This window comes from Chrysemys picta, chromosome 9 (genome assembly GCF_011386835.1).
Source record: "Chrysemys picta bellii isolate R12L10 chromosome 9, ASM1138683v2, whole genome shotgun sequence".
Lineage (NCBI taxonomy): Eukaryota > Metazoa > Chordata > Testudines > Emydidae > Chrysemys > Chrysemys picta.
In genome coordinates, this window is record NC_088799.1 from 24,563,801 (window position 1) to 24,589,224 (window position 25,424).

The 25,424-nt window shown below is 41.5% G+C and overlaps 1 protein-coding gene across 1 annotated transcript in view; it reads right to left on the minus strand.

The window, feature by feature from the left end:
• GMPS (guanine monophosphate synthase) overlaps positions 1-25,424 on the minus strand; it is a 60,015-nt gene that overhangs the window by 9,639 nt on the left and 24,952 nt on the right. Inside the window, exons 6-13 of the mRNA XM_065557861.1 lie at positions 16,884-17,077; positions 15,653-15,818; positions 13,833-13,984; positions 12,868-13,041; positions 8,482-8,587; positions 6,981-7,096; positions 5,723-5,848; positions 4,258-4,373 (exon numbers count right to left, since the gene is read on the minus strand). Of these exons, the coding sequence (XP_065413933.1) occupies positions 4,258-4,373; positions 5,723-5,848; positions 6,981-7,096; positions 8,482-8,587; positions 12,868-13,041; positions 13,833-13,984; positions 15,653-15,818; positions 16,884-17,077 (1,150 nt within the window). The remainder of the gene's footprint in view (positions 1-4,257; positions 4,374-5,722; positions 5,849-6,980; positions 7,097-8,481; positions 8,588-12,867; positions 13,042-13,832; positions 13,985-15,652; positions 15,819-16,883; positions 17,078-25,424) is intronic.

Here is a 25,424-nt window from a genome sequence, read left to right on the forward strand (position 1 = left end):
AACCTGAGGTACCTTTTATTTTTTATTTTTGGAACTCAAAAGATATTTACTTTTATTTATTTTGATTTCCTATATACAGTCCCAATAGCTCTAGGCTTGCTTTTTCCTTTCAACTAAACAAAAATGCTCTTTCACTGATGTTTCTTAGAGGGTTTTTCACTTTTCCACTGATGACAGTGAAAGTTCATACTGTTCCAATAATATTTAATAAGCATTTTGCATTTGCATTCTTTCTGCTTCTCCTGGAATCTCCTTTAAAAGAGATCAAAGACTTCTTAAGGAGGCTAACCTCACAGTTTGAGAAATAACCTGTGAATACATGGCTCTATCGCTATTTATAAATCTCCAGTGGCTTATTATATTAATAATTCATCTTCTGAATTCAAGCTGTGTATTCACTTCATCTTCATCTTTTTATCTAACTGTACTTTGTACTGTACCAAAAAATACGATATGAAGCTGTTCAGATTCATGAATAGAGAAGAAACTTTAATTAAATAGTCTGTAGTAACTGAACAACAAATCCCTCATACAGGAAATGGGAGATTGCATTACTGCAGATTATAAAGACACTCCCACTTACAATGTATGTGACAATTTAAATTTCAGTGGCAAAACTATGTAAGTTAGGACGTACAATGGACTCTCTTTTTTCTTCCTTGCTCTAGAGTTAGGTGAAATATAGGATAAAGGACTGATGGACAGGACAAATTAATACATCTTTAGTATATGTTATAGTTTAATACTGTAAACGCGGACTTATGTTCTTGACATGCCTAACAAAGAAGTACTAAACATAAATCTGCCATATCAAACACACTTGAAAAGTAAAAAACCCCTCTCAAACAAGAGTCTATATTTATGACTAGGTTAGCTCAGAGATTCACACAGCAATAATCTTTCCTCATGGGATAGTTCCAAACTTCAGAGCTAAATTAGCTAAAAGCAATTTCTAATTTAAATTTTTAAACACGCTTTGTTTGAATGTACATGTAGACCTAAGCATCCATGCATGCCAATGTGAATGCATATAATTTGTGGGCATAAACAAATAAAATGCAAGCACACTTGTGTCCAAATAAACTCAAATTATGGGCAAGCATGCATTCTCTCAATTCTATTTTTTTAGTTAGAGACTAAAATCTGTGAAATTTTGAGGTTGGAAGACTATTTTAATACACTACTCAAAAATCAACTTCCTCCTCTCCCTTTAAAGCCCCTATAAACATAAAGAAGAAAGTTTGAGAATCATGCACTGGGGCACCATACAACACCCAGAGACATAAGAAAACGGAATGAACAGAACAGTAACATTCAGTTATGCTGTCTATAACAGAATAACATTACACATACACACAAATATATTAAAGGAACATTATTAAACTTGTAAGTCAAACACTCAAAAGTTAGGAAGTGCCAGAATTAAGGTTGCTGCTGTGCATAAACATTATGAAATATTCTGTAATCACAACTATTTTTTACTCAGGAACCCTGCCTCATTCAGTTCATGTATTTTGTTTTCTTCTTGTAGTTCAGTGTGTGGCCCTATGCCTCATTTGCAGCACACTATTTAGATCTAAATATAGAATTATTAATTTCCTTTTTTATAGTGCTCAGCACTATAGTATCACTATAGTATCTGCTTTATAAATATTAAATTTATCTTTACAATACTTCTGTCAGATACGGTGATATTATCCCCATTTTACAGATGCAAACTAAGGCACCGAGAGATTAAGGTAAACAATTTACACTAATTTTGTTTTTCTGGTTTGAGATGCCCAGGACCTGGTTTTTCAGAATACTTAAAATGTTCAAAGCACAACTCCCATAGACTTGAGTTGCAGCTGTGAGCATTCAGCACTTCTGCATACCAGACCCCAGGGTATCAAGTTGGGCAACCGAAAAGTGAGAAATAACGTAGTGACCCACTGTGAAAGGTTTTGTTTATGTGATTTACTCAGCATCACACAGGAACTCTGTGGCAGAGGTAGGGATAAAATCCAGTTCTCCAGAGCCACATTCAATTGCCTTAACCAAGAGACAGTCCTTTCTCTTCCAGCAATCCCCTGCCTCACTCACTACCTACTATGCAACAAGTAAAGCAGGGGTCCTACAAACAACAGCTTCCTTCATTGCATCACTCAGATTCACCCCCAGAGCAGGTCCATTCTATGCACAGTCCCCCTCTTTCTTCCACAGCCTTGGATCCTTGTCACAGTCCGATTCTCCTTGCCTACCCAGTCCCAGTTTTATTCCTCAAGCTTCTCATCCAAGACCCAGTTTTCTTGCCCAGCCAGTCCTAGACAACGACCCCTGTGGGGGCATCTGAGTCCCAGTCTCTCCTTCCCACACCTAGCTCCTGAGCTCCCGGCCGGGGAGGCTAGTCCCTGGCCCCTCCCCTGCTGTCCCCTCTCCCATGCTGCCTCAGCACGACGCGCCGCCAGCGCTCTGGGCGGCATGGCTGGCTCTGGCCGGGCAGCAGCGAGCTCCTGCCACTTTGAGCAGCAAGGTAAGGGGGTGGGGAGCGGGGGTATTGGATAAGGGGCGCGGGGTTTTGGGAGGCAGTCAGGGGACAGGGAGTGGCTGGATGGGGGGCGCGGTCAGGGGATGGGGAGCAGGGGCGATTGGATAGGAGTGGATGGGGGGGGAGGGAGGCTGTCAAGGGGTAGGGGTGTGGATTGGGGTCGGGGCAGTAAGGGGACAGGGAGCGGAGGGGCTGGATAGGGGGTGGGGTCACAGGAGGGGGCGGTCAGGGGACAAGGAGCAGGGGAGGTTGGATAGGTCAAGGGTTTTGAGGGGGGCGGATAGGGGGCGGGGCCAGGCTGTTTGGGGAGGCACAGCTTTCCCTACCCGGCCCACCATACAGTTTCGCAACCCCAATGTGGCCCTCGGGCCAAAAAGTTTGCCCACCCCTGGCCTAGCCCCACACCAGCCAGGAGCAGCCATTATGGGGAAAAAAATCAAGATTTGTTGCTGTAGCCCTGCGCTATAGCATGCCCTTTGGGGATGGTGCATGCAGTGTGACCAGTGCTAGGAGCTGCAAGAGGCTCAAGCATGCTCAGTGAGGATGGAATTTTCAGAGATTTTATCTGGGCATGTGCAAACTGATTTTTTAAAGGCCAGACTTGGGCAGATTTTCACAGGGACAGCAAAAAAGGCACATCCTGAAACAAAGGCAAAGCATCTGCCAAATATCAAATCCCTGCACCAAAGCACAGGTGTGCTAGAGCTTTTCAAAATAGAGATCACCAGAATTTAATATGGATAAAACATATTTTTGCCTACCCTCATTCTTGGAAAGGGCTGAACCATGTTGACTGAAGTCGTTCGCGCCCCCCCCAAAAAAAAAAACAGCCTGAGGCAGACACCTGGCATGGAAGATTTCATCCCAAACATTATTTGTTTGGGATGAAATTATAAGAAACTGAAAAGAGGATCTTATAATGGGAAGTGTCATGCAATATTAACAACAGGCAGTGCTACCAGATTAATTACAATATAATATACGGGAGGAGAACCAAAGGACATTTTTTCCTTTCAAGCCACCACTATTTAAACTATTAACTTGAATGGCAGACCTGCTATATTGCCTTGTATAGATTTCTATAGTAATGTGCACCTAGATCTTCCATAGGCACTTTCTGATTAATCTATTTATCATTGATTTAATGTTTCAGACTATACAGAGAAACATGTCTTCAGACACTCAAAGGGCTATTTAACAGAGGTAGTTTTCTAACAGAGGTGGAACAAGTTGGATTATTCAGATTGCTTAGTGTTGCTAACACTAGTCCTATTTTAGTCAATGGGAGTTTTACAAGTGATTTCAGTGACAGATGGGTTAGGACAACTCAAGAGATCTTCTAAATCCCAGCCCAATAAATTTGTTCACTGTTTGTAGCAGCCATGCAAGACAGTAGGTTGCCTAGAAGAATGGAGCCTTGTACAAGTTTTACTGTATTTTGTCTTATCAAGTGATCATCAAAAGGAGAGAAAACTTATTGATGTGTATTTCAAGTTTGTGCATCTTTGGAATAACTACACATCAGAATTCATTAGATAGTGGTTACAAATAAATCTCAAAGTACATTTTATGAAGGCCATAACATTTAAAGGAAAACTTTAGTTATACTAGCTACCTTCAGTTCTCAGCTTCTAAACTTTAGTCTAATTTCTGCATTCTATGCACAAGAATTATTAGTAAACAGATTGCCAAAAAGAAAGGTAATTGCCTACCAAATTGAGACTGTATACCTGTTAATGTTGTGGCACATGCGTGGTATGAGCCTGGATAGGAACATAAGAGACTCCCAGTGTGGAGCATCTTTACTGGAGATCCCACATACATAGCTATATGAGCGACAGTCACCCTGGGAAGTAACAGAAAGTGAACTGATATCTCTTAAACAATTAACATATAAAACAATATATAGTACTTTCCCATTTATTTTGTAGCCGTTAAAAATCAAGTTAGAGAACTAAATTTTAGTCAACAAATCAACATTTGATTAACGGTTATAAGCCCAGTGAAATCAATGTGACTGCATGGATATAGATAGCCGAGGGCAGAACTAGACCCTACATCTTTAATTTGCCTTGTAATTCCTGGGTACCGGAAGGGCTTCTGAACAGTGAACTTAAATATCAAATACTCAGCAAAATTGTGGCACTCTACAGAGAATTTAAAAGACAACATTTCAGTCTCAGCTTCCAGCACTGTCATCTGTTAAATTAGACCTTTGACACTTGTTTTAAAAATTCAAGCTCATTCTATTAAAAATGCCAAAAAACTACAAAATACCTTAAAAACACACCCTATGCATCTAACAGAGCTTAACAAAAAATTTGCCAAATATAGCAAAGCACACCTCCTCCCACTAAATTTAAGAAACTTGCCATGCATAATACTCTAAGAACAGCCTATCAAAATGGAAGAAGGCATTTAGCTTGCTATGTCTGCACTTCTGTTTTGGTAATAAGTAAAAATTAATTTAAATAAAAATAACTTATTTTTAAAAACTCATTGGCATTAGAAGAGCACTTACAAGGATATCCATAACTGCTATACTAATGCAAATACAGAAAACACTTCCATTTAAATCAAGCAACCATGTCATTGTACTTTGTGAATTTGATCTCAACAAAACTAATTAGAATGGATACAATCAGAGATGCCAGTACGCCCCCAGTCACAAAACAATGTCAAGAGAATCCTTGCAGTTTCATGTCAACAACATGATAAACTATATTTTGGAGATTTCAATATTGTATTGTATTCCTACTGTCCACAAAACAAATTTTATTTTCACAAAAATATGTTTTAAAGGTAAGCTGTTTAGTGCCAATGCTCTTGTTTTTTGGGTATTCTTTTTAATTACAATGGGCATATAAATGGGTTGGATTGGCAGTATGAGTCTTTTGGCACAGCATCTGATGGGTGTCATTGGATCTTAAGGACCTCAGACAACTGGATAGTCACTTCTGTAAGGCCTGACATAACCTTCCTGAGGACCTAAGATTACCGGAAGGCCCACACACCAGCAAAAAAAGTTAAAAATAAAAGTGATATATTTTGTGGATTCTCCTTTAATTTTATTTTCTTGGGCCATGGTATTTTCTTTATTTTTCTTACAGCATTAATTATTGATTATACTATATTGCAGCCTTCTGTATTCAGCATAAGCAATCTTCAACACCTCCACAGAGCCACTCCACTAACCTGCACTCCCACAGTTTTGATTGGCAGCAAGAAGGCATTCAGTGAATGTAGGCTTGTGATCTGCATCAGCTTCTCCTGGTCCTCTTCAGTTGTGCATGCTTTGACCCTTTGTAACAGAGTGTGTGGCTGTGCAAGGGGGCAGATAATCACTTTTCATAATTTTTGTAAAAAGACACATTCAGATAAAACTTCTAAATGATTATGCAGCCAAATGTTTATGTTCACTTTACATTTATGATAGCTTTATTCATTGTAAAGCAATTTGCAGTATGGTTTTCATTTAACAAAGTTTAAGTATTATGAAGAGCAGTACAAATCTATGAGTGTCTGTGGTATGGTATGATATGGTATGGTAACCAGAATGCATACACACTTAGCAGGTTTGAGTCACAGCTCTCCAGAAGCAACAGATTAACTTATTTTACTTTCTAGGTTTGTTCTCTAAAGGTATCATTCACTGAGGTTTCTATTTATGCTATTTCTTCCCAATGCAGCATCCTCATAATGAAAGCAGATCTGTACATAACCTTGGGACTCCACTTATACTGGTGATCAGGAGTATCACATGCTCAGGTAATTCTTCAGCAGCTTATGGACAGGTGTGATGAACACATTGCTCTTAGTGCAACTCCTGATAGCTAATTTGTAGCCTTTTTCAGCTAGAAAGAAGATGCAGCTGAGGTTATCATTAAGGTAATGGCTGCAAACAGAGGGAAATGATCCACTACTAATTTACTTGGGTGCTCAGAATTCCTGCTTATGACATCTCACAAGTATATCAGACCCTTATTTCTCACATTATGATCTAGCTGCCCAATGATAGTTCATGCAGGCAAACCTAGAAGTTTACAACTATTTTGAGGAACCACAGCTATTTTCTGCCAATACTATATGGCTGGAAACAGTCTCAAAAGTCCTCTTAGCATAGTAATTTTTAGATTGTTCTAGCTAAACAACTTATTCTGCTGCTGTAGAGTAGTACACAATCAACTTTTCTTTTTCTAAAAAGACAACATTTAAATGCAGTTTTGCTATAGCACCAATAATGCTATCTGACTACACAGAAAATCTTCAAGTTCGCACAAATTAAGTACCAAACAGCAGTTCTCAAACAAAGCAGCAATCGTACTTTTAACAGTTACATTTTAATATACTATGAATCTCACCGTAATTCACCAAGGAATTAGTTTTCATATTTTTTTCATGTTATTGGTTCCCATAAAACTCACCTTCTTCAGTTCCAATAATATTTAATTACCTTTTTAACACTTGCAGAAAAATCTGCTACTATTTTCAAAATGTTGTTAGTTTCAGGGAAGTCTTTGCAAACATAAGGTTCTTCAGCACATATTACTCTGATTGCTAGGCCAGGACCTGAAATGCAAAGTTAGAACAGCATTACAGTAAAGAATGTGCAAGTGAACAGTCACATTTAAAATGTATTATAAGAATCTTAGAAGAGAAAGCTTTATCGCTAAGTATAGTTTGTTCACTTTGCTATTATATCTACAGTATTAGTTAGCTTAACAACATTTCTACCAAGATTGTACAATATACAATATCTGTTCTGAAGCAGCATTTTTGTTACTTAACTTGTATACTCAGACATCATTTATCTACATCCTAAATTGTATGGTTGTGTCAGGCAGTGGTTAGTGTCTCTGATGTTTTGCTACCAAGAGAGAGAAAGGATTGTGATTACAGCAATGATGAGACAGCTGCCACTGCCACCTCTTGTTATACAACTTATATGCAAAAGTTGTGGAGATTTGACAAAAACATTACAATTACAAGTCTAACACATCACTGAATAATGCTGACAGTGGAACGGCCTTAAAAGCTGATTAACACAAAATTGCTTGTAATTTGGCTTGAAGTGTCCTAATGACATCTCTTGTAATAAAAGGACAGTGGTACTCCTAAACTAATTCATACTTTTATACAGTGCTTGTGCTACTAATAGGCTGGTCTGTGCAAACTGCCAGCTACTAGGCTGATTTGTGCCACCTGCCAGCTACTATCAAGAATTATAGAACTACCTTTGTTCCTTGCATATTTTAAAAACAGTGACATCCCTTTTAGCAGGGTTCAGTTTTCTAAAATACAATACAATTCTGAGGCTGTCTGGTCAAGAACTGTTGCTATCTCTTATAGCCCCTCATTTCTACAAAAGATAAATTGGTCCTGGGAAGGAATGACTTAGATTAGTGTTCCACTGGACAGTACAAATAATATTCAGTTACATCTCACTGTTAATGGAGTTTTTGCACTATGGAGCTGAAAGAGAAAGCATATAAAAAAAAAGCTACTGGACTAATATTTCTTTTATCACTATAAACAGCACAGTGGCACTCATATAAGGGGTGCTTCATCTCTAGAAAATACAAAATTTGCTTGAATACAAAGCCATAGTAGATATACTAAGTTTCTGTCTCAACATTGTAGTAGGGATATAAATACCGTTTAAAAAATTAACCATGTAAACAATTTAAAAATATTTTGTTTAAACGGTTAACCAATTAAAGGGCTGGCCAGCAGGCACGGCTGGGGATTAATGCATGACTTAATGTGGGGCTGGCCAGCCCAGTGGTTAACGATTAAGACTAATGCTCACCAGTTAACATTTTACATCCCTACATTATAGAGATGAATTTTTCTTATATTCAAATATAAAACTTATTCTGAGAATTATAATAAAAACATTAATGACACTTGTAGTCCTTGACTTTAATGAATTACACGAACCCTAAATCCCATACCTGGGAAAGGATGCCTTGAGACCAGCTCTTCTGGGAGACCAAGTTCTCTCCCTAGCACTCTTACTTCATCCTTGTGGAAGTCCTTCAGTGGCTCTATTACTCTACCCTACATAGAAAATAAAGTAATTTACATTCAAGTTGCCATGTTCAAATTGCACCTTAGTAATAACTCCAACCATCTGTTGACAGATAATGTTGTTTTAATCAAATTAGTCCTGTGAAAAGTGCCAGTACTGGGGATTAATAACTGAAGCAGAAAGGAAGGAGTGCATCTGAACATTGCTTTGAGAAAATGCTTAATAAGAAGGAAAAATGGATGAGAATGAATCTTCACCACACATTTAGCTTCAAAGAGAAAAAAAAACATAACTGTTCCATCAGCTGCTAGACTCGATATGCCTCTAGTCAGAGATGGTTAAATTATTCGTTGTGAATGAGCCATACAAATGTAGTCGCTTTTTCAGTTCAATCATTCACAAGCCAACCCAGAAGTCTTCAAATACATTCATTAGTCACCAAAAACGCCGGACAAAATTTCAGGTTATGGGCCAATCACATCAACTATTTACTATACGTGTGGTGTGGTCAGTCACCTATTCTCTATAGTTCTTATATTGCATTTATCAATATAGTATCTGAGAACCTTCCAGTCATGCATTAAGCAACATGACTAACATCTGTCATGTGTTTGTGCTCTTATCCTTTGCCCAGGTGGAGAAGAGTATGGAATCAACAGAAATATGGAGCTGGAAGGGACTATGAGAAGTTATCGAGTTCAGCCCCCTGCACCAAAGGCAGGACCAAGTAAATGTAGACCATCCCTGACAACTGTCTGTCCAGCCTTTTAGAAGCTTCCAATGACGTGGATTCCACAACCTCCCTTGGAAGCCTATTCCAGAGCTTAACTGCCCTTATAGTTTAAAAGTTTCTCCTAATATCTCACCTAAATCTCCTTTGCTGCAGATTAAGCCCATTACTTCTTGCTCTACCTTCAGCAGACATGGAGAACAATTGCTCACCATCCTCTTTATAACAGCCCTTAACATACTGGAAGACTGATAAGATCCCCCCCTTAGTCTTCTTTTCTCAAGATTAGGCATGCCCATTTTTTTTTAACCTTTCCTTATAGGTCAGGTTTTCTAAACCTTGTATCATTTTTGTTGCTCTCCTCTGGCTTTTCTCCAATTTTTCTTAAAATGTCATGTCCAGAACTGGAAACAGTACTCCAGCTTAAGCCTCACCAGTGCTGAGTAGAGTGGGACAATTACTTCCCGTGTTTTAGATCCAACAGTCCTGATAGCCTTTTTCACAACTGCATCACATTGACGACTCATTCAATTTATGATTCACTATAACTTTCAAGATCCTTTTCAGCAGTGCTACCACCTAGCCAGTTTTGTAGCTGTGCATTTGACTTTTCCTTCATAAGTACTTTGAACTTGTCTTTATTGAATTTCATCTTGTTGAATTCAGACCAATTCTCCATTTTGTCAAGAACATTTTGAATGCTAACTGTGTCCTTCAAAGTGCTAGCAACCTCACCCAGCTTGGTGTCATCTGCAAATTGTATAAGTGTACTCTCCACTCCATTATCCAAGTCCTTAATAAAAATATTGAATCGTACCAGACCCAAGACTGACCCCCGCAGGACCCCACTAGATATGCCCTCACGGTTTGACAGCAAACGATTGGTAATTACTCTTTGAGTACAGTCTTTCAACCAGTTGTGCACCCAATTTACAGTAATTTAATCTAGACCACATTTCCCTAATTTGCTTAGGAAACTGTCATGTGGGACTGTCAAAAGCCTTACTAAAATCAAGACTGATCACATCTGCTTCCCCAGTAGGCCAGTAACCCTGCCAAAGAAGGAAATTAGGTTAATATGAAGTGGAGTGTCTTGTTTTAATATTTTTAAAATTATAAATAAGGGCATGAGTGTGCACACACACATTACTATATGTTTATGCTAGGGAGGGCAAGATTAAAGAACTGCTCCTTGCATGTGGAGTGGAAGGTGGTGAGGTTTGTGATGGTTCTGAGTTCCTTTGGGAATTCATTCTACAGTTTTGGGTGACGCCTCAAGAAAGCTCTGTCTCTACCTTAAGGGTAAAGCTCATATATGAAAGAAAACTCCATTGCGACAGAGAAGTGAACTTGTTAAGCGTAGTCATCATCCCAGAGCTTTAGAAGATCTTTTAATATCCTGGGCTCAGGCCATCAAGAATCTTGTGAAGTGCCAAGACCTTGAACTTGATTCAATATTCTATGAGAAGCCAGTACAGTAGAACCTCAGGGTTAGAAACCCCAGAGTTATGAACTGACCAGTTAACCACACTCCTCATTTGGAACCAGAAGCACAAAATCAGGCAGCAGCAGAGACAAAAAAAAGAACAAAAAATTAAATACACTACAGTACTGTGTTAAACATAAACTACTAAAAAAAATAAAGGGAAAGCAGCATTTTTCTTCTGCATGGTAAAGTTTCAAAGCTGTATTAAATCAATGTTCATTTGTAAACTTTTGAAAGAACCACATTTTGTTCAGCGTTATGAACATTTCAGAGTTACAAACAACCTCCATTTCTGAAGTGTTCGTAACGCTGAGGTTCTACTGTATAGGAAGAGGAGAATGGCTGTGATGCATTCATGGCAGCCAGCTTTTGCAGAGGTGTGCTGTAATGTTTTGTGTCAGTTGGAGTTTCCTAAGCACCAAATGCTTCATGCTCAGGTATATTGCATCGCTGTAGTCCAGCTGAGATGTTATGAAGGCATGAGTAACTGAGGGCAGGTCACTACTTGCCAGAATGGGATGGAGTCTCCTAGCCAACAGATGGTACTAAGCATTACTCTAATATGCTGCTGTGAGTGTGCTTAGTGTCAATAAGGAATCCAGGAGCACTCCTAAGCCATGGACTGAATTGACAAATTTTGGATGTGTGTGTGTTCAACCTTAGGAGACTGCACTGTGGTTGAAACTCTTCAGAATGCTTTCCTCTGCCGACCAGCATCATCTCTATCTTGCTCAGGTTCAGCTTCAACCAGCTGTTCTTCATCCATGGTCTAATTTCATCCAAGCCCTGGGCCATCTTGATGGTAGAGTTGTAGTCATATGTGGTGATGGACAGGTAAAGCTGTGTATCATCTGCATATTTTTGGCACTTAATCCATGTTGTCTGACCAGCTCATCTAGTAGGTGCATGTATATGTTGTATGGGACCAGTGAAAGAGAACTTATCTTTACGGACTCTACAAGTGAGGGGTCTAAGTAGTGGAGGTGCAATTTCCCATCACTATTTTTTGGGTAAGTCCCTCCAGAAAGGATTCAAGCATTTTAGTATATTACCCTGGATCCCTCCTACCTCTCTCAGGCACAAGAATACTATCTTATGGTTGACACTGTCAAGTGCTTCAGAGAAGTCCAGGAGGATTAAAATGGATGTCTACGCTCTATCCACTGACAGCAGATCATCCATCAGTACTACTAAAGCGGTTTCAGTTCCATGTCCTGGCCTGAATCCAGACTGTGCTAGTCTAAGATAATAGCTTCAATTAGATAAACCAGTAGTGGCTTTCAGCTAGCTTCTCTATGAGCTTGCTCAAGAATGGAAGGTTTGACACTTGGCTGTAGTTGGGCTAGAACCAGGCTGAGTTTTTTAAGAGTTGTTTGAACTATTGTGTTTGAAGGAGAAGGGAAGATTCCTTCTCGAATGAGGGGTTGGCTGTTTCAGGCCTGAGTGGCACCAATTCCCCATGACTCTCTTTCACAAGCCAGGAAAGGTATGGGTTGGATTCACAGGTTTTGGTCAAGGCTCCCTTAGAGAGTGTCCAGATCTTGTTGGAAAGTTAGCATGCTGAACTCTGGGAATGCAGGCGGGCTATTGATTAGTGAGTTGAAGGCGGGATGGATCCAGCTTGTTTGGGAAGCCTATCCAAATTAGCTTTCCACCTAAAACACATGGTATTGTTTCTGCTCCCTTTTTGGGAAACGATTTTTAAAATGGGAGAATGATGAAAAGCAAAATTTCTTATATGAATTTTTGAACAAAATCATTCATGCTGAAATTCATCAAATTGACAATTTGTGAATATTTTCCCCAACTATTCAGTATTGCCCAAATACTCAACCCACCAAAATTACTTTAAGAGAACCAGGAAGTTAGAAAGATGAAGAGTAAATTAATTACAGCCACATATATATTACAGTAACACCTAAAAGCCCTGACCAAAATAGGGCCCCATCACACGGGGCTCTGTACAAAGCCTCCCTAGTGTCAACATTTCTATTGATAGGAAGGTATGCATAATATTTGTTTTTTCACATTTAACTTCAGATTTGGGTTACACCAAAAATAAAATAAATGTGATACTCTCATTTTTTATTTACCTCTTCTCTCAGCTTTCTGATCAGCTCTGTGTCATTGTGATGAGTTTTTATTACTTCAGCTTTGCCACTTGCAACAAGGGAAGCACTTTCAATGAGATCAGGTCTTAGGGTTCCCTGAGCAAGAAAGACCTCTTCAGGTTTCAGATTCATTTCTCCAATTACCTCATTGGCAATCTATAATATGGAGGGAAAAAATAAATGTTTTACATTGATCTTGAGGGATCCAAAATCATCTTGCAAACATATTTAAAGGACTAGTGAATTGCAATCCCCTCTGCTTCAGACCAACACTGATTAATAAGAAGATTGCTTGTGATAATACTCTATTCCTGAAAAGGGGAAGCCAAAACTCCTGCACCACATTTGTCTGTTATGTATTTAGCTGAATGATTAATAAAAATAAATATATATTTTTAAACACTTGAATTACCACTAATAGTAACAGTGCTTCTTAGCCAGGTACACATCCTCCCTGAATCATTAATGATAAAACAGAAGTTAAAATGGCTGCAAGTTGACGCATTATAAAAACACACCAAAATCAAGATATTAACTATCAAGTTAGTCATTTGCCATTTGGTAAAAGCATGTTATTTTTAAAGCTTGTGCAATGTATATTAGCCTTTATACGTGAGTCAGCCACTAAGCTGCATAGTGGACAGAATAGAAGATCTACTCAACTGTTTGTAACCATCACACTATGATCAGTGGCAAACCTAATTCTGCTTCAGCTACCAGATTCTCCTTGAAGTTATGTGTTAGAGGCCTGGGCTCTGGAGCAAGATGTCCTACATTCTATCCTCACTTATGTCCAACATCCACATGCCAAAACACACGTGATAGCTGATGTCCTGAAGCATACATTGCCTGAGAAAGTCTCTCTTGAGTGGAGTAAGACTGCATTTAAAAAAATATTTAATTGACAGTGTCCCTTTTAAATGCTAAAATAACTATAAAGCGATTACCTTCACAAACGTGTCACCAATAATTTTTCTTTTTTCCTCAGGACTTGTAGTCATATTTAAAGTCTTGCTAATTCTTTTTCGGGGAGTTCTGTCTTCATCAGAGATTGGCAGAGTTGTTGTACCATTGTAGAATGAATGGGCTGCATTTACCACTGCACAAAATACAGAAATGTATTGACAAAATCAATATATAATACTAAACAGGATTGCAGAAAATAAGTCTATTACTTTAAAAAGATCACTTGGAGGTCATATCTTCAGATACTCTGCATTTTACAGTGCTACTCAAGCACTCACTCATTTAAGGATTATCTGACATGAGGGTATTTTATCCACCTCCCTTACTAATCTATTCCACCATACAATTACTCTTGGTGAAACACTGAACCAACTATGGATGGACAAAGCTTAGACTATATTGGGTAAGGTTTTCCTTGTGATGAGATGGAAGGTACAGAGGTTGCAGCTCTTTGCACTGTTCACTGCTGGCAGTTTAACTGAATGTGTTGTCTAACATATACCATGTTACCAGATGCCTTGACAATCTGAGCATAAAAAGTCATTAGACACAATAGTATTCATTGCCAGATTTATCAATATGCAAAAGCTACTCACGAATTACATGATTTTATGTGAACAGTATGAATGATGTGATACTTCACTGCCTAACTTTGATATGCATCATTTGTCTCCTCTGATCCCATCATATCTCTGAGGAGAAACAAGCTGAGACCTTATTGGCCAAAAGGGATACCTTCTGATCTCTCATAATGTACTGCTTGTAACCCCCAGGATGCTTCCCAGCCAGCTTTTCTGAAAATAGGTTAAAATAAATAAGAAGGCTCCCCAGAAGCCATCGGTACAACACACACCTCAAAAAGAAACTTGTTTATTAAAAAAAATTTGAAATCAGAAAGGTATCACACATGCAAATTGGCTTACAAAGTTAAACAATTAATACTTAGCTACAGAACTGAGAGCTAAACTCTTCAATAAGAAAAAATTGCTTCATATGAATAGGGAACTGCAACCACTGAAGGCAGGGCTGGCTCCAGCATTTTTGCCGCCCCAAGCAGCGGAAAAAAAAAAAGGCGCGATTAGCGGCACTTCGGCGGCAGCTCTACCGCCGCCGCTTCATTCCTCGGCGGCAAGTCCTTCCCTCCGAGAGGGACTGAAGGACCCGCCGCCGAAGAGCCGTACGTGCTGCCCCTTTCCGTTGGCCGCCCCAAGCACCTGCTTGCTGCACTGGTGCCTAGAGCCGGCCCTGGCTGAAGGCAATGGACTCATTTGCCAGGGGAAGAAAAGGAACTGATGGTTGAGGCAAATGCCAACTGTCATACAATTCCTCAATAGCTGTAATCACATATGTGCCACTGGTGAAATGGTTTACTCTCTCAGTTCAGGACATCATTTTTCACACATCGATGGAAATCACGAATTTGTAAGTTAGAATCTATATATTTAAACTTATATTTTAAATTATTTGGCTCTGGGCTTGTGTTTTCCTATGCATTTTTGTACGACTAGCACAATGTGGCCTCAGTCCTGATTTGGATCATTGGGGAGTACCCTAATATTAAATAATTGTAATACATATAATTATAGAACATATAATACATATATAGTACATATACAGTACGTATAATTATAGTACATATAGTACTAGTAACTACATTTTGATATTTAAATTCTCAAAATTTCACACGCAGTTTCATTAGACAATAAAACTATGATTAATTGTAAGATTATGGATTTTCTTTTAGAAGACTAGCCATACTACCCTCATTTACATGTAGTATAAGTAACATGAAACACAGTACCTTTGACTTGAATTCCAAGTTTTTTGAGTGCCTCCTCCACAGACAGACTTTCCCTCTTGCGCATGAATCCATTATCTATGTGTACAGCTATGATTTGGTCTTGGTTTAAAGCCTGGTTCAGGAGAGCAGTACACACTGTTGAGTCCACACCTCCACTGAGTAAAACCTAGGTTAGGGCCAGAGGGGAAAAAAAAAATCAAACTTATCCAAACATCTATGGGAGAATGATAGCTTAAAACTCAGACTGAATATAAGAATTACCATGATCAGAACAAGGTGTTCTGTTGGTCCAATAAAAGATATTAACTCACCTACCTTGTGTCTCTAATATCCTGGGACCAACATGGCTACAATAACACCGCAATAATAACCTACGTATCACACTATACCCCAGGGGCAACTTTTTCGCAAGAGGGCCACATCTGGGTATGGAAATTGTATGGCGGGCCATGAATGCTCACAAAATTGGAGGGTGGAGGGCTCCGGCTGGAGGTGAGGCTCTGAGATGGGGATGAGGGCTTGGGGGTGCACAAGGGTGCTCCGGGCTGGGACCAAGGGGTTCAGAGGGCAGGAGGGGGATCAGGGCTGGAGTTGGGGCATGGGAGGGGGGTCAAGAGGCAGGCTCCAGGCGGCGCTTACCTCAAGATCCTCCCAGAAATAGTGGCATGTCCCCCCTCCAGCTCCTACGTGGTGGTGTGGCCACGTGGCTCTGTGCGCTGCCCTGTCCACAGGCATCACCCCGCAGCTCCCACTGGCTGCAGTTCCCAGCCAATGGGAGCTGTGGGGGCAGCGTTTGGGGTGGGGGCAGCGTGCTGAGCCCTCTGGACGCTCCTACGCATTGGAGCCAGAGGAGGGACATACCGCTGCTTCTGGGAGCAGTGTGGAGTGGGGCAAGACCTCGACCCCACTCCCCAGCTGAAGCACCGGAGCGGGGGCAAACCCCAGACACCGCTTCCCGGTGGGAGCTCAAGGGCCAGATTAATACTTCTGGAGGGCCGGATGTGGCCCTGGGCTGTAGTTTGCCCACTCTTGCTATACCCAAAGAAAATGAAAAGTGAAACAGTGCACTAGGCAAATTGTGCAGTACGTTAGAATGAGCTTCCTAAACCGCTGGCCAGTTTATACCCTGAAGCATGAAAACTGTCATTTTTTTTAAGTAACCAGCGTAACTACAAGTGTCAGTTTTATTCATAAGACCGGAAGTTGCAAAACATTTTCTAAACCTACTTACCAGGACTTTTGATGAACCCACTTTCTCTTTGATATCTTGAACACACGCAAGCTGTCTATTTTCTACTGTGAAGTTACCACTGCATCCAGCAATATCATAGAGGAAATTCTGCAGTATCACTTTTCCATTCTCTGTAAGGCCAACTTCCGGGTGAAACTGAACTCCATACAGTTTTTTAGATTCATTTGCTATACCTTCATGTAAAGAGATATGGTATTAAAAATTACAACTACAACATGAAAAGGCCATCTATAATTTTAAAATGTATACTGTGTCCTCTTCAATAGTCTGGTTTGAACTGGCAGATTAATTCATAGCAAAATATTTTAAAAACAATAGTCACTAGAATTAGGTTGATCGTACAGCAACCTAACACTTTTCCTTTTACACATGAAATTCAAGTGTTTTAGACATTTCTATGATGCAGTTCCTTTGCTCAATGAAGATATTTAAGCAATAATTTGGCAGGTGTTGCTGAACTGAGACTCTACACTTTCCACATTTGGGATGAGGTGTCAATACTTAGGGAGAAGAGGTAAAACCCCACAGAGCATGAACCGCTGCTGCTGCTGAACTGCCTTTCCCACGTACTGGTGTTATTTTTTTGTCCTCGTTAACTTTGTTCTTTGAGATTTTGGGTGGGATTTCAAAGTGGGCAGCTATTTTTTTTTTAAGTTTCTCTCTGCAGTTTTGTCTATTAACAGTAGATCACTAGTTACAGTAGAACCCTGTTTATCCAACCCTCCCTTAACCAGCTCTCTGCACTTACTGAACCACCAAGACCCCTGGGCAAGAAGCAGGCAATCACTCCTGTGACCACTAAATGGCACTGCAGCATCCCATTTTCCCATTCTCCAGTTTATCCGGAGTCGTTATCTGATCCGGCCCCAATTAGACCAGATAAACAAGGTTCTACTATACGTAACATTTCCCTAAAATACCTCAGAGATTAAACTATATCTACTTGAAATCATTGGAATTACAGCCTCAAACCTGCATTTTTGTGCTTTGAAGAGACTTACGCACTTCATCTGCTTGATTATGTTTTCTCTAAGAAAGCAGAAAGTCAAACGAGAAGGAACAATTTAAAAGTTCCAATCACTATACTGAGATACCAAAGGTGGTGTCAAATATGAGGGGGAAATGGTTATCTACCTAGAATGGTTGTTCTTCGAGATGTGATGCAGATATGTATTTCATGTGGGCATGCGCACCCCATACACCAGAGCCGGAGAACTTTGCCTTACAGTACCCATGGGTACTGCACTCGCACCCCGTGGCCATAGCCCCTCCCATGAGTAGTAAGGTCCCACAGAGGATCCATCTCTTTAGCTGGTGGGTAGAGACGAATGGCTCCTTTCAAGAACCTCACTGCCATAAAGTTTGAACAGACTTCCCATGGATAGGTGGATGAAATGCCAATATTGCCACCAGGTGGACTCTCAATGAACCAAGCACAAGATCAGAAGACTGAAGGTAACAGGTACTCTAAGATGTCTTGGATACAAGCCCAGGTTGGTTGAACTCCCTGGGCTAACGACCATACTAAGAATTGTTTCCTCTTGGCTGAAAAGGCTGCCCTGATGGAGGCTTCCTACTGTTGAGAAAGACTTGTCAGACCACCTCCAAACGTCATTCCTCCTCTTCATCAAACCACAAAGCATCCATGCTGTGAGGTGCAAGGAGCTGAGAGCTGGAAGCAAAAACTGACTGTGATGCTGAGTCAGGAGGCCAGGATGAAGAGGAAGGGATATGGGAGGCCAAACTGATAACACGAGGAGGTCAGAGAACCAACGTTGTCTCGGCCACATTGATGGCCCAAAGTCAATTTGAGAATGACCTGTGGGATGATTGGAATTGGAGGAAAAGCACACAAGAGTGCCGATTCTTAGTTCAGGTGAAAAGCATTGGTCAAGGAGCCCGGAATGAGACCCCTCAAGAGCAGAACAGCCGGTATTTCTTGTTTCTCTTGTGGCAAACAGGTTGATTGTCAGGACGCCTCAAACTGCAAAGAAGGACCGCAGGACGCTCGACTTCAGAGACCACTCGTGATTCAGGGAGAAATTCCTGATGAGGTGATCCGCTAAGTGATTGGTCATGGGGGTAATGTTTTCCCTGGTGCAAAACTGCCAGAGCCTGATTGCTTCTTGACAAACCATGTTGGAGCATGCTCTCCCCCCAACCTCCTGTTCATATAATCACGGTGGTATTGTCAGTGAGTATGAGAGCCACTGAGCCCCTGATGTGATCCTGAAAAGTCTAACACGAATTGTAGATGACACAAAGCTACAGGACACCAATATGCAGAGAAGCTTCTTATTCTACTACAGGCCTTGAACTTTCAGTGAGTCCAGATGTGCTCTCCAACCTATTAAGGAGGCATTAGTAACTATAGGTCCTGGTCAGTGGAGGCAAAAGGAATATCCTGGCACATATTGTCCTGAATTGTCCATCATAAGAAATTAGTGGTAGGAATTAGACCAGCATGTCCAGGGGACAGCGATTTGGATAATAGATCGACTTCAGCCATAACTTAAGACGTGCAGCCTGGCATATTGGACTACCTATGTCCATATGGTCTAGCAACCTCAGGTATATTTGGGTTGTGATTGAGACTGCAGCTCCAGACATAGGGCTGGATCTCCTAGAAACACTCTTCAACTCGTAGAGTTTATCAAGGTCCCAGTGCACTCAAAGAATTGAGCTGGAACCAATGTTGACTTCCTGCTGTTCGTGATGAGACCTAGACAATTGCATAGGCACAGTGTGACGTGAACATGAGAGGACTTCCTCTCTGGACTCGCTTTTCAGTAAGCGCTCATCTAGGTACAGGAAGATATGAATTCCCTTCTTCCTGAGGTACGCTGTTTCCACAATCATACACTTGGTAATAACCTGGGGAGTGGAAGATAGCTGAAAGGCCTCACAGTGTACTGGCAGTGCCAGCCAACCACTACAAATTTAAAGAACCTCCTGTAGCTTGGGAGGACTGCTATGTGGAAATAAGCATCCTGCAGGTCCAAGACAGCAAACCAGTCATTGTGATTCAAGGCAAGGAAGATTTTTGGGAAGGGAATCTCACATATCGGATGTATCTGTTGAGATCATGGAGGTTGAAGATAGGTCTCGTCCCTGCCTTTGGCTTAGGGATGAGGAAATATGGGTAGTAGAACCCCTGCCCCAATGGCCCCCAAAGCCAGTAAAGACTGAACCTGCTTGAGGACCCAGTGTCTCGTGAGAGGGGTCCCTAAAAAGAGATCAGGTAGGAGGGTAGAGAGGAACTGTAAGACATAACCTGATCTTAAGGTGCTTAAGTCTTAGTTCTCTGTTGTAATCAAGACCCAAACACTGTAAAAGTTGGCCAGCCTGTCCCCAAACAGGGGAGACAGAGAAGGAGAGGTTACTACTGGATTGCTGTCCTGGACATATGAGTCAAAATGGGCACTTGCTAGATTCTGGAGGAGTGTGAAGGAGAGGGGAAGAAGGCAGTGGGCAGCTGGTTAAGCCCAGAACTAGAGGATCTTCTCCTTTGAAATCTCTGGCTCTCTCTGGAGTAGTCCCACTGCCACATTATTTAAAAAAAAAAAAAAAAAAAAAAAAAAAAGGGGGGGGGGGGGAGGGAGGGAGGATTGGCCAAAAACCCAACCAACCAAAAAAAGCAATGCTGTGAGAGCAGCATTGCTGTTGAGGCTACTGATTGCCATAGTGGCATCTCTTCATGGCTGGAGTATATACTCCCAAAGCATGCAAAGTAGCTTGGGAGCATTTAAAAGAGTGCAAGGTTTGTCAGTCTTTTCAGAAAATAAAACCCAAACACCAAATGGTAAGTCCTCAATGGTATGCAGCATATCAGACACTATGCCTAAATTCCATTGCCATGAGGCCTTCCTCATGGTCACCACTGAGGCCATGGTTCTGGCTGCAGCATCTGCCATGTCCAGAGTTGACTGCAACAAGGTCTTGGCTACCATATGGCCTTCTGCAATGAATGCCAAAAATTCTTCCCTGGAGGATTCCAGCAGCTTGTCCACGAACTTAGATATGGCGGCCCAACTGACAGTCATATTTAGAGAACAGTGCCTGCCGGTTCTTGATGTGCATTTGCAGGGAAGAGGAGGTATAAACTCTTCCTTCCCATTACATCCATCTTTTTGGACTCTTTGTCCTTAGGGGTGGACTTATACCTTCCCCGCTAAGCTCTGTCATTTGCTGCAGTCACCACCTGGCAGTTAGATGCTGGGTGGGAGTAGAAACTCTCAAACCGTTGTGTAGGAACGAAATACCATTTCTCCAAATGTTTGGCTGTAGGGGGCAACAAAACTGGGATAATTCAGAGGGCCACTGCAGGCTCCAGGAGAGCCTCATTTATCGGGAGGGCTACTCTTCCTGGAGTTGATGGTTGGAGAATATCCAGCAGCTTAGACATATTCTCCTGCAGCAGGTCTGCCAGGATACCCAAGGTAGTGACCATTAGCATCAGGAGGTCCTGGTATGCCTTAAAGTCCTCGGGCACCAAGGGAGAGGAAGATTCTGACATGGTAGTCATCCAGGGAGGACAACGAGACGGTCTGCTGCACCAATGACAACACCTGTTCTTGTACCACAGAATCTGGTCAGAAGAGCCCAGAAGATCCAGGGGGAATGAACTCAGTGGTCGTTCACAGTTTAGATGGTATGGGAGTGGAAGCCACCATTGGGACCAGTGATCTTGCTATGGAGCAGGTTGAGGATTGGGACCTCAGGGATCAAGGAGTGTCCCAGGGATTCCAAGGAGGCCACAGGGCATACGGATAATGCATTGGTGATCATAGGCACCGGGCCAAAAGCCCATCCCGATTGCAGGACAGATGCCTAGCTTGGTACCAATAGTGATCTAAAGGTAACCTTTAGTTCCTATCTGACAAGGAAGGGGAGGACAACCCCAACCTGGATCTTGAGTAATCCTAGAGGTTCTGTGATAACAACGTGGGACCCAGTCCCGATGGGGTAAACAACTGATCGGATTCATCTGAAGCCCAGTAAGGAGGTGGCACCAGTGCCAAAGAAGAGTGGGGAATCGGCAACAGTGGCACTGAATGAGACACACTCCCCCCTAGTACCCGGAGAGGCATCAACACCAAGGCCGGGAATGGACTTGATGATGGGATCTGCTTCCAAGATAAAGACGGCACTGAAGGATGTACCGGCATCGAGGGTGTCTTCGGTGCCAGGCCTGGCCTCTACTTGATAGTCAGCTGCCCAGGTGGTAAGAGCTGTGATGCCGACAGACATGATGGCTCTGCAACATGGACAGAAGGTGCCAAGGGCACAACACAGGACAAGCTGCTAGAAACCAAAGCACCGGAGAACTCCTGAACCACCAGAGAGTCCGGGATTGAGAGGCAAAGCATGTCTGATACCACCTGGTATGCTGTCAGCATGGAAAGAGTTGGCACTGGTGCAATGTTGTTGGTACTGGACTCAAAGGACACCCCATGGCCAGAACCTGAGTTCACCATATGGGCCCTTGCTGCTCTTGGTATGGTACTGGGGAGTGGTTGGATGGACCTGCTCCATTCTGTGTGCTGAAGGAAGTAAGGTGCTGGACAGCACTCCTCCTAGAAGAGGAGAAGCCGGAGTCTCCCTGAATCCTGGAATGATCCCGACTTGTTTTACGGGACCTCTTCCTCACCACACCACAGGGGGGTAAATGACCCTTTTTCTCTTGGGGGAAAACATCCAAGCGTAAGCATGGGGTAGCATCACTTGCCAGATCTGAAGGCGCCTGCTGTTTAGATGAGGGCCTCTGTGCCGAAGCGGGCCTCATGGCCTGCTCCAGAAGGTGCTGCTTCAGCTGCAAGTCTCTCATCACCTGAGTCTTCTTGGTGAACTACTTGCAGATGGAAAACCTAATGTGTCCCTCACTAAGATACAACAAGCACCTCCTTTGGGGGGTGCTGTTGCAGATGACCACCCCTACACGACAGACAATGCTTGAACCCTGGTGAGATCATCACACAGGGCAGCCAACTACTCTACTAACACTAAACTAACACAAACTAAACCTAAGGTACTACTGATTTTATATACAGAAAAGTTCTCAGAAAACAGAGCAGAAGTATGAGGTGAGGACACCACACAAAGCTCCAGCTCTAGTCACAGGCAGTGCGAAGGAACTGTGGGGGTTCAGAGCGGCGCCACCCTTATACGACTGGAGGTGACGAGGGATGTGCTATGGCCACAGGGCATGAACGCCACTCCTATGGGTACTATTAGTTAAAGTTCTCCAGCTCCAGGGCACACAAACCTACATGGAACACATGGCCACATCTACTTGAAGAAGAACAGACTTTCTCTTTCCATCTCTACTAGCCATTACTGCTTTTGAAGCAGTACAATTTAGAGTCCTGCAACCTGCTCTGAAGTCAACAGGACCCGACTAAAAGTGTCAGATCTAGATTGCAAAACAATTGGACTCTGTTGGGCTTGGGTCGAGCTGGCTCTCTTCCTGCCTGTGGGGATTAGCTGGGTGGCCACAGCATGCCTTGCTCCTGCTGACCATGGTCACCTCACTGTGCTGTGTGCACTGCGGGCTGAGTGTGCTGCCAGTGCATGCAGCTGCTGCAGGTATACACAGCCAGCACTTTGCCAACCCCAGGCAGAAAAAGAGCAGAACACATGGGCAGTAGGCAATCATGTCAAAACTCGACTCTATGATCTCAGGCTCAGGTGGAGTGGGGTTGGGTCTGGTTCAGGTCCAGCCTAAAAATTAGGCCCAACCAGACTTCTAGTCTAATTACCTTATGAGAAACATACCCCTAAACAAATTGAAACAAGGATCATTTCCAAAGTTTCACTAGAAGCCATACTAGCAGCTATTCAACCCCTACAGTATAAAGTTTTATGTGTTTGAATCAAAGTTGTATCTGTCTTCAGCAGAAGTATATCTGGGGGAAAGGATAGCTCAGTGGTTTGAACATTGGCCTGCTAAACCCAGGGTTGTGAGTTCAATCCTTGAGGGGGCCACTTGGGGATCTGGGGCAAAATCAGTACTTGGTCCTACTATTGAAGGCAGGGGGCTGGACTCGATGACCTTTCAAGGTCCCTTCCAGTTCTAGGAGATGGGATATCTCCATTAATTATTATAAAGAACCATATTTGTTGAGAAAAAAATGAAAAATCTAGGTGAAAAGATTAATGAAGCACAGATGCAAAAAAATCTCTAGAGGGTTTTTTTTTCCCTTTAAAAAAGAGCTTTTCTGGATTGGAAAATTTAGTTTATTGAAAACTTTATAAAATCAACTCATAAGAATATTAGGTTTTCTACACTCTTTTGAAGGAAGGGAATTATCTGAAATAATTTTGTGTTTGCAGAATTCCATTTCCAAATTTGACCCTAATTACATATTGTAAAAAAATTCCATATACCTCTCAAATCTCCCCCATTTAAATTGCCTACTTCATAAGTGTTATAAGGAGGCTAGACTAGAAATAATAGTGGTGCCTTCTGGTGGTTTTTTTTTTTTTTTTAATAACTATGAATCCATCTCAACTCATACATTTTTAGGCCCTGATCCTGCAAACAGTTATGCATGGATTCACTCCACTGAAAGTATGTACATGGATAAAGGTTTGCATATAGGTGTTTGCAGGATGGGGCCTTAGTGAATCTGTCATCACCATGGAACTGGGAATGTATTTTGATTACAGTTTGGAAAATGATGGATACAACACAATTTATAGATGAAAAGATCTTTATTTGTTCTGATATTAGCAGAACTACTCAGGATCACAGAAGAAAATTGGTGACACTACATCCTGAATTCCTGTCATCAGGTTTTCCGGCTTAGAAGGTGGCAATAAAACTAAAGCTTATAAACAAAAACACCTAACCCACACACACACACACACACACACTTAAGACAATACCAGTCTTGCTGTTAATACAATTAGGCTGAAAGGAAGCTCATCTAAATTAAGATAACATGTACTATGTAGATAATATTTTGGAAAATTCTTTATTGCATGACTATGAATAGGTGACATTCGAAAGTGATCTGATTTTTGTGTTACTCTTGCATTTGGTGTATTCACTAACAACAACAAAAAGTTCATTAAAGCACAGTTCAGACTGTTTAGCAGTACTTTGTTCCCTTCCAAAACATGGAAGTTAGCAGTCAAAAATCAGGTACCTTGGAGAACCAGGAGAAATATTCAACCACGCAATACAAATATTAGAAAACCAGGAAATGTAGTTAATGTCATGCTTTCCACCCCATACCCTCAAAGAAATTACAGGCCTCATCTACAATTAAAAGTTGTACCGGTATTACTATTCTAAAATGTATACTCTGAGCAAATAGTTATATTGGTACCAAATTCTATTGTTGATGCAGTTATACCAGTTTAAAAAAAAAAAGCCTTACAATGGTATGGTTTATTCTCCTTCCTGTCTGGGAATAAGCAATACCAGTATAAGCACTTCCATACAGTATATGGATTTTACAGCACTTTGAAAACTGTCTCTAAACCGAAAACTTTGCTTAACCTCAACTATGATTA